Here is a 10,544-nt window from a genome sequence, read left to right as displayed (position 1 = left end):
ATATATTATTTTTTCAAACCCTTCTTATATAAACTCTCCCCTTTCTTTCCTCGCTCTCACCCAAGGAAGCCCCTCAGAAACTTGAGATCTTGGGGCCGCTTGCCCTGAGGGCTGAAGATGGCCCTCTGAAAACAAAGTCTCAGGCCAAAATCCTGGACGTCCCCAAGACATCTAGTTCCCAAAATTCACCACCTGCCTGGAAACATAATTGTGATTCCTAGAAGGAACACTGTTTCCAGAGCTGATTGCTCTGGCAACACATACCTTTGAAATGGGATTAGAGGACGGAGGATTGGATCAACATGCCTGGCCGGGTGCAAGATAACCAACAAGTTAAGAGGTAAGAACTAGGTCTGTTGTCCTTTGCTCCAGTATCAGTGCTCATTGGTGTTGGGGTGAAATGTCATGTTTGTATTAAATCATGGCATTGGGCTTATCTACAACTTACCTTTCCTCTGCTCTTTCCAGCCATGGTCTGCAATTTAAAGCTCTGTGTCTGAGCATACCCCCACTTTTGTTTGTTTGTTTGTTGCTCCAGAGCTTTCCTTGCAAAAACAACAAAAAAAAACACAAAAAACCGCTCTTTAAAGCTCAACTGGAGCAAATGGTAATCCTCATCAAACTCGAATTGACGTTTGCTCAGATTGAGCTTTCAAGAGTGGGTTTTTGAAGGGAAATCTGGGGGCAGAATAAAAATGCTCAGACACAGAGTGCACACCTCTGCCTGGAGTAAAGTGTGGATAAGTCATTTGTGGTCTCAGATTTCACTGTGCATTGGTTAGCCAGCTTATTTATTTCTATATGCTGGAAAAGCTGCGGAAAACTATTTGATTTAGTAGAGCTGCCAGCATGAAAGTTTCCGCCATAAAGCACTGCCACTGCTGGGGGGGGGGAGGGAGAGGAGGAAACGCAGCAATTCATCTCAGAAGCAGCCTGTCGTTTTAAACCAGTAGAAAACAGATACCTGTTTTAGTGTAGATCTGCCTAGAAGAGCATGGAGTGATTTTGCCAATGCTTTTAACACACTCTCCCCGCCCCCTGTCTCTCCCTAGGCGTACATCAGAACGTAAATTCACAGTCCCAGGCAAGTTGTCAAGTATTTGTGCTCTGATCAGTGCAGACAACAGAATTGGGGGGGGGGGGTTGGGGCATGGCAACCTCTGTGCTACCCTCTATCCCAGGAGAGCTAGTAAGCAGCACCTGATCTCTTTGGCTACTCTGTGTAAAGTGGAAACAGCAGTGTTGTAGATCCTCAGCTGGCCTTGGGGCTTTGGCAAATCCTTAGCCTTGCCACCCTCTGAGGCTAGTTCTGGTTCTGATGCTTTAGAACAGGGGTCAAGAACCTGTGGTTTTTCAGATGTTCTTGGGCGACAACTCCCGTCATGACTGACCATTGGCCATGCTGATAGGGGCAGATGGGAGTAGTCATCCAACCACATCTGGAGTTCTACAGGTTCCCCATCCTTGCTTTGGAACATTGGTGTTCAGTTTACTGAATCCTAGCCTACTTTAAGGCAAGTCACGTTGGCATCACCACCATCATTTCCATTTTCCATTGCTGCCTAGGGTGTTTTTTAAGAGAAGGAGAAAGGCAGAGGCAGAGATAGAAATTTGGATTGATTGGCACTATTTAAATGGGCACTATTTATCCACGCTTCCTTGTGTCTTGCTGCTTTCTCCCATGGAAAACCACTCTTTAGTGCTCATTTGGACCAAACAGCAATGTCGGTTTTCTCCAGATTGACGTTTGCTCCTATATATCACTAAAGAATGGGTTTCCTCTGGGAAAGTAACTGGGCCAGGGGAAAACCACTCAGACCCATGCCTCAAAAGCAGAGGTCAAGTGGAAAATCACTTGGACCCAGGTATTCTAGGCGCAGGACAAATGTGGGCAAGCCCTGACTCTTGAAGAAGAACGGGTACATTGTCCAATGAAGAGAGATGGTGACGTTGCCCCAGGCACTGAGAATGACAAAGCACTAAGATATTTCCTTTAATATTCTCTCTGCCTTTACTATTCTCTCTTACTGTGTTTTGGCAAAATTGCAGGCAGATGAAGATGTTGGACGATGGGTGAAAGACCCTGTGTGAGAGGCAGGGAAGGGAGGGTCTCCCAAGGTGAGAGGCAGGGGGAGGAAAGAGATGCTCCAAGGCGAGAGATGGGAGGGTTGCATCCTTCTCTGCATGAGATAAAAATTAGGATATACTGGTGAGATAGGATCTCTTTCTCTCTCTCTCTTATTTTTTGTTTAGATTAGTTTGTTGTTTTATTGTATTGTGAAAAGTCTTTAAAAAACTTTATGTATAAAAGGTCCACTAACATAAATACATGTAAATATATCTAAATACTTCTCTTCAGTCATAACTCCTAGGCTGGAAGAGCTGGCTAAATGCAAAACCGTACATCCACGTTTTAAAGCAGACAGGTGAGGAATAAAGTGACCAGACTTCAGAGAAATAAAAATCCTCCCTGGATTGAGGGATTTGTTTACAATGACTGAATTAACTCAGTGTGCACATATACGAGAAAGGGAAAGCTGGACAACCAATTTTCTTATGTTGCAACACAGTTTCAGAGCAAGATTCGCTGTCCTTTAGACCTTTATGTTTTTTTATGCCACCCTTCAACGATTTCTCCAGGATGGTTTACCAAAAGGAATGAAGGAATTGAAATGTAAGTGCAATACTAACTATAAACTAAAAACCACAAAATTATAAAAAAGCAACATAATACAGCAGGAGGGAAAATGCACCCAAGAAGCTCAGGAGAATCAAAGCCTGGCAGGGCAATAAGTCTGGTGATTGTGGTTACCCCCCAATACGAAACAGTACTGTGATCTCACCATTGTAAGGCCATAGCTGGCGGTATCCAAATCCATACCTAGAATGTGTGCTTTACAGTCCAGGGTTCTTGTGCAGGAGCTGGGGGAGGCTAGAGCAGGGATGGGTGCTGCATACCGTCCAACATTTCTCTGATGAAAATTGATTTTGGTCAGGACTGCACCAGGGGAGAATACCGTTGATTCCCCCCCCTTCCTCCATGCCTGCAGTGATCTTACAATTATCAGCCCTTCCAGAGGCTCCTATTGCCTGTTACCTGTGTTATAAAACGCATGTGCAGTAGATGCAAACAATCATTTCAAGGCTGCTTCAGACTAGATGCATACCCTCCAACATTTCTCTGATGAAAATAGGGACAACCCATTCCATAATGATCATTTTACTATTTATACCCCACACATCTTACTGGCTTGCCTCAGCCACTCTGGGCAGCTTCCAACCTATATAAAAACATAATAGAACATTAAACATTAAAAAAAACCACCTTCCCTATACTGTACAGGATTGCCTTCAGGGGTCAGATAGCTCCATACCCTCCAATATTTCTCCAGTGAAAATAGGAACATCCTATCATACCCTTCAACATGTCTCCAATGAAAATAGGGACACCCTAAGGAAAACGGGACATTCTGGGATCAAATCAGAAACCAGGATGGCTTCTGTCAACAACTTTGTCCAAATTTTCACTTTTGGGAGTATTGCAACCCTACACTTGGAGGGTCTGGAGCTGGGCCCTAAGATGCAATAACTAAACCATGTTATCTGTCCTTTATCTGTACCGACTGTACAAAAGTCAACAAGAATTCAGTAATCGCAGCCGAAGAAAGCAAATAACATGTAAATAACATCTGTACACAACTGAACTGCAGGCTCTGCCTTACAGCTATTCAAAGCCCCCAGCCTCAAAAATGCAATTGCATCCTGAAAATTGCAGGCACGCAACTGCAAAATGCACTGACACCGTTTGAATATTGTCAAGGAACACAAGTCTCTTGAGACATTTCCTCCTAGACTTTGATCTCCTTGCAGAGATAGGAGCCGCAGCTGCACGATTTCCTCCTTGGCCACCTCCTGCTAAATAGCTGGTGTGTGTAGGAGGAGCCCCAGAGAGCTAGGTCAAATCTTGATGTGGGCCTTATCTGTGCTGTAGGTTGGGGAGATTCCGCACCACTGATCTAGTTCTTTTAAAAGGGGGGAGGGGAGCATCTATGTTGCAGCATTGCAAAACCATGTGGCAAGCTGGTCCACAGCCTGTGTGTGAACTATTTCCTTTAATATGCCTTATGTTTCCTGCCATCAATTTTATTAGATGTCTGAGAGATTTTTTTTTTAAAAAAATTGTCTCATGCGTTGCTGTTGTTTTCCTTTTGTTGGCAAACCCAGAACCACCGCTGAATGTTTCGTGACAGAGGCAGCTCTGAGGGCTCGGGCATCACCCAGGTTGAAGGAGCTGGCACAGCCTCGGCCTTGCCCAGCTGGCTGGGAATTCCATCGTTCCCCTTATTCTGTGGTATGTAAGTCCTTCACTAGCCTTCCTCCTTTTCGGCCCATCTGACGTGTTTGCCCCTAATGCTTCACTGCGGTTGAGATTCCGCACAATGATGTAGCTGCTCCATGTTGGCTCACTGCTTTCAGACATTTGTGGCAGCCTCATGCCCTGGGACGTAGGTGGCACTGTGGGTTAAACCACAGAGCCTAGGGCTTGCCGATCAGAAGGTTGGCGGTTCAAATCCCTGCAACGGGGTGAGCTCCCGTTGCTCAGTCCCTGCTCCTGCCAACCTAGCAGTTCAAAAGCACATCAAAAGTGCAAGTAGATAAATAGGTACCACTCTGGCGGGAAGGTAAACGGTGTTTCCGTACGCTGCTCTGGTTCGCCAGAAGCAGCTTAGTCATGCTGGTCACATGACCCAGAAGCTGTACGCCGGCTCCCTCGGCCAGTAAAGCGAGATGAGCACCGCAGCCCCAGAGTCATCCATGACTGAACCTAATGGTCAGGGGTCCCTTTACCTTTTACATCCCCTGTTGCTGTAACATTCAAATAAAGCTTCCCTTCCCTCTCTATAGCAGGGATTGGTAATCTCCAGACTGTGAACCAGATTTGGCTCATGATGCTGTTCCTCAAAAACCACTCCCACCTGCCCCACACCTAGCATGGTCAAGTGCCTCCACTACGCAACATCAGCTGTTGCCATCAGGGAGAGAGACAAGGTGATGTCGCCATGATGAGTCCACTTCCTGTGCCACAGGTTGGCTACATATGCAGTAGAAATCCACAGAGCAATGAGCAGAAGCATTTTTACGTGCAGAAATTATCAAAGTTTTGCTTCTGATCATTGGCTTTTTGGTTGCCCTCTATATGCTCCAACTTGTGCCCCTCTTCTGCTGACCTTCCTTCCACTCTCAGCTCCATGCCACCTGCTAAGCTACCCTCATTTTGTCATGCCACTTCCTTCCCTTCCATCCATTCAATTGGTCCACCACACCACCTCTGCCTCCCCTGTTTCTTGCTTGTGTACTCTTTGCTGCGTAAATATTATTACGTTGTCTCTCCCCATCATGATCCTGCTCTCCCTCATCCAGCCTCTTCTTCATTCCTGAATCCTAATATGACAGAGATGGGGTTCTTGTAGCCCTCCAGAAGGTAAAAAAAAGGTAAAGGTAAACTGATGGTAAACTCCAGTCGTGAACGACTCTGGGGTTGTGGCACTCATATCGCTTTACTGGCCGAGGGAGCTGACTTTGTCTGCAGGCAGTTTTTCCGGGTCATGTGGCCAGAATGACAAAGCCACTTCTGGCGAAACCAGAGCAGTGCACGGAAACACCGTTTACCTTCCCGCCACAGCGATACCTATTTATCTACTTGCACTTTGACGTGCTTTCAAACTCCTAGGTTGGCAGGAGCTGGGACCAAGCAACGGGAGCTTACCCCGTCACGGGGATTCGAACCGCCGACCTTCCGATCGGCAAGCCCTAGGCTCAGTGGTTTAGACCACAGCACTACCCGCATCCAGGCTACAACTACAGAAGGTATCAGACTACAACTCCCATCATCCCTGGCCATTGGCCACACAGGCTGAAGCTGATGGGAGTTGTGTTCTAACAAGATTTGAGTGACATCGGTTTTCTATCCCTGTGACAGAGCATTTCTTCAGAGCAGATTGTTCAACGGGTTTAGCAATCATTCTCTGTAGTACTGGTATTAGGGTTGCCATATCTTGAAGAGCAAAAAAGAGGACACCCCGAGCTGCTGCCAGTCAGAGCGGGGGGAGGAGGTGTGTGGATGTGCCTACACAACCCTACACAAATCCAGAGTAGAGTCCCTAAGATGGTTGGATGACGTCTTGTATGCCTCCTTCCAGCAACTCCTGCAGCCAAGCTGGTGCCAAACCCATTGCTTCACTTCATTTTGGACCACATCAGCAAGGCCGAGAGGGGGCAGGTCTTGTCATCTGGGCAGCTCAGGACCTCCATAAACATGGCCCAGGCTTGCGCCCCAGGGAGGTCATTTGGGTGCTGCTAATGCAGCGGTTTGACTTCACCCCCAGAGGCACACTCCATTAAGACAAATGGATGCCAACAAATAGTGAACCTCGGGCATAATTTTTGGAAAGCTGCTGCAAGGGGAATTTGATTAGCTGCTCCTTCATGCCACCTGCTACCCTCTCTTTGCTTGTGTGCAGTCGTGGTGCAAAGATGTAGAGCATCCATGGAATACAACATCCTTCTCTCTTGTCTTCAGGTGACTCAGGCAGCAAAGAATGCCATAGCCTCAGAGAGGCTACTTGCTCTAGCCAAGCCAAGGCCACAAGCCAGAGAAGCAAACAGTAAGCCTATCCTTTTCTTGGTTACCATTCTGTGACAGGTTGAGGGGTTATGCTTTCCCTTGCTATCAACCCCCCTCATTCATTAATTCATTCACTCATTGAATTTCTTTATTGCGTTTATACCACACCTTTTTCTCCAAGGAGCTCAGGATGGCATATCTTGTTCTCTCCCATCTCAATTACTCCCCACAACAACCCTGTGAGGTAGGGCGAAGAAGAAGAAGAAGAAGAAGAAGAAGAAGAAGAAGAAGAAGAAGAAGAAGAAGAGGAGTTTGGATTTGATATCCCACTTTATCACTACCCAAAGGAGTCTCAAAGCGGCTAACAATCTCCTTTCCCCTCCTCCCCCACAACAAACACTCTGTGAGGTGAGTGGGGCTGAGAGACTTCAAAGAAGTGTGACTAGCCCAAGGTCGCCCAGCAGCTGCATGTGGAGGAGCGGAGACGCGAACCTGGTTCACCAGATTATGAGTCTACCGCTCTTAACCACTACACCACACTGGCTCAAGAGGAAGCAACTGGCCCAAGGTCACCCAGTGAGCCTCATGGCTGAGTGAGGATTTGAACCCTGGTCTGCCATGTCCTTGTCTGACACTCTAACCATAACACCACATTGGCTTTCTTGTCCATTTCCAACTTTTTGTACAAAAGGCTCCTAATAATAATAATAATAATTTATTATTTATACCCCGCCCATCTGGCCGGGTTCCCCCAGCCACTCTGGGCGGCTTCCAAAAAAAAATTGTTTAGACTGCGCCAATACATCATACATTGTTCAACTGCTTGGGGAGTTTCTTGGCTCTTTCTCCTCTGTTGAGCCAAGATTTAGGAAAGAATCAAACTGAGGAAGGAGCTTCCCATTTGCATGGACAGGCGGAGTCCCCCCAACCCCTGGCGACTCCCGAGTGGAATAATGACTCAAGACAACGTGCTATGGGATTAAAATTGGCCACAACTTTATTAAGTTTCAGATGTAGGGAGACCTTGGCTCAGGCATTGGGCATTTATCCTTCCCAGTCCCCAGCCAGGAATCTGGGGGACATCAGGGTTATCCAGAATGTGTGGGGATTGGGTTGACTCTGGAGAACCTATATTCAAGCAGAGAGCCTGCTCCCCATTTCGCCGCCGTCGCAGAGGAGAGCAATGACAACCTCTCGGCATATGGAGAATGCCTCCCCTCAAGACCCTTTTAATGGGGAACCCTGGGATCGCCGCCGCAAAAGGGGCGTGGGTCACCACTTCACGCCCCACGCCCCCATTTAGGGAAGGTAGACTAAAGGATTCCGCCCAAGGCCTGAAACCGCCAAAGGTGTGACGTTTTGCTATGGGGAAGGCAAAACATGCCAGTGCAGGAAAATTCCTTTCCGGCCCTTCAACAGTCACCATGACGTAGCAGCACCCACGTACCTGTGGAGAAGAGGTTAACCTGCAAAAGAAGGCTTAACTGAGGGAGGGCAGGGTGGGAAAAGTTCTGGAGCCAACTGACGATTCCCAGGTAAGATCCACCCTCTGTTGTGTGGGTAGGGCAGTCCCTCCCCCTACCTGGCCTATTCCCCTGGCAACGCCTCCCCAGGCAGGATTGGAAGATTGGCTGAGGTAGATGGAGACCTCCAGGTATCCAGCCTGGGGAGGGAGGAGCCAGCCCATACTGCCAGGAGCCACATAGGATCCGGGGGGCTGCGTGTGATCACGCAAAAGGCAGCCCCCCATTTGATGTGGGGAGCAGTCATTGCTTTCCCAGAGCTCAGAAGACACAGAACTTTACAAATCTTTGTGGAAAATCCTTAGGACACAAGGGTTACATTGACAGCTGTGCAGGCAGAAAGTGGAGAAGGTTTTATAAGATGTTCCAGAACAGGCCCTTTTTGAAACCAATGAAACTCAACGTCAAGACATTTGTTATTAATTTTAGTAGTAGTAGGAAGCATAGCTGCCAAGTTTTCCCTTTTCTCGCGAGGAAGCCTATTCAGCATAAGGGAATTTTCCTTTAAAAAGGGGAGAACTTGGCTGCTATTGTAGGAAGAGGGAAGGCAACAATCTCTCTCTGGCCACACCATACATTTAAAGCACTCTGATACCACTTTAAACAGTCATCATGGCTTCCTCCAAAGAATCCTGGGAGCTGTAGTTCATTAAAGATCCCGAGAGTCATTAGGAGACCCCTAGCCCCCTAACAGAGCTACATTTCCCAGAGTTCCCTGTGAAGATGGACTGATTTGTAATTCACTCTGTTGATTGTAACTCTGACCTCATTGCACCTTCAGGAATGTGTCGCTGCCCCTGAATTAAACCCCAATCTAACGCTTCTGGTTTGCTCTTGCAGCAAAATCCGGAAAGTAAATCCAAGGAGTGGTTGTTGAATTTGCGAAGTTTGGCAGACTCTCTGAACCTCAGATCTACATCTTAGGCGGTGGCAATCCTTACCAAGTTTCTGATCCTGCTCTTCAGTATTTACCTAGTCCTCACATTCTTGAAATCAGCCATCCTGGGACAGTAAAGGCAAAGTGGACATTACTCGGCCTTGACTTTGACCAACTTGAGAAAGTGATTAAAGTATCTTGCACCCCTCAAATCTGTAAACTGGGAATGATGTTTCATCAGTTTGGGAGGCTCCAGTCTATTGCTTGGTTGAGTAAAATTTTGGGCCCACTATTTCCCTAGTTTGTGTGTGTGGGGGGGGGGGAGAGGCCTAGTTCTTAACACAACTTTGAGAAGTTCCTATGTCTTGCAGGGTCAACTTTATTTGTTTATCTATTTAATGCTTTGTAAACCACTTCCCCACCAATGCTTTTCAAGCAGTGCACAACAGAAATATATATTTAAAAACATGAGTGATATTTAGCTAAGTTTTACTCAGAGTAAACTCATTGATACGAATGGACCTAACTTAATCTTGTTTATTAATTTCAATGGGTCTCCTCCAACTAAAACTTAGTTGTGTATCATCTATCTATCTATTTATCTGGAAAACTGTAGAGATCTAAAAATATGGATCTTTGTAAGCATCACATTGCAAAAATTCCACATAGTATGTTGTTATCAGTTTGTGGGTGCCTGGACTCAGGTTACTCTCAGAAGCCACTTGGGACTTTTATTTCTATTTATATAGTAGTGATGATTCCTCTGCTTGCATCTATATGCATAAATTGGTACATGCAAATCTTATGCAAATCCTGACCCTCCTTTCTTCAGGTGATGCCTTTCCCCTTTTTAGGCAAATTTAAGTGGTCTGTGGAAACTCAGTTGTAATAACAACCCGCCCCCCCTTCCCCTTCCCTCTTTATTTTATTGGGTGGATGCAGACAATGAACAAGAAAGAGCTTTTGGATTAGAAAACAACCACAGATGGCATTTCTGCAGGAAACTATCTTGTGGGGCGAGGAGCCTCTCCAACATTTACAACTTGTTCCTTTGTATGCTGCTAGTTCTGCTGCGAAGCAGCTGGCCCGTGTCCTGAGGAAGAAGAAAATAACAATTCCCTCTATCAATGGCAGGTTTTAGGCTAGAATGGAAGCAGTTGGCTCCAATGGAACTTTGCCTTTGAGGTGGGATGGTGCCAAAAGTGCTGAACAATTAAAGGAGGAAATAATCCCCCCTCCACCACCTCCGCCCCCTGCTTCTCCTGAGAGTTACAGATACAGAGATAAGTAATGGATGGTGTAGAGTAGATGATTCACTGGAAGAGATGGGGGAGAACCAGGCTTCAGAAAGACAATCTGCTAAATAATCTGTCACTCAAGCATTCAAGGGACCCAGGTGGCGCTGTGGGTTAAACCACAGAGTCTAGGGGTTGCTGATCAGAAGGTCGGCGGTTCGATGCCCTGCAATGGGGTGAGCTCCCGTTGCTCGGTCCCAGCTCCTGCCCACCTAGCAGTTCAA

The 10,544-nt window shown here is 46.7% G+C and overlaps 1 protein-coding gene across 1 annotated transcript; it reads left to right on the top strand.

Annotated features, from left to right (window-relative positions):
* The first annotated feature begins 302 nt into the window (after nucleotides 1–302).
* Nucleotides 303–6,700, top strand: LOC118085121 (sperm microtubule associated protein 2-like). The gene is made up of 5 exons (XM_035115435.2): nucleotides 303–340; nucleotides 1,053–1,084; nucleotides 2,360–2,426; nucleotides 4,225–4,351; nucleotides 6,581–6,700. Exons 1-5 carry the CDS (start codon nucleotides 303–305, stop codon nucleotides 6,698–6,700), a joined length of 384 nt encoding a protein of 127 aa, XP_034971326.1.
* The last annotated feature ends 3,844 nt before the right edge of the window (nucleotides 6,701–10,544 follow it).

Source organism: Zootoca vivipara, chromosome 4, assembly GCF_963506605.1.
Source record: "Zootoca vivipara chromosome 4, rZooViv1.1, whole genome shotgun sequence".
NCBI lineage: Eukaryota > Metazoa > Chordata > Lepidosauria > Squamata > Lacertidae > Zootoca > Zootoca vivipara.
This window is presented reverse-complemented; position numbering and strand designations above follow the sequence as displayed.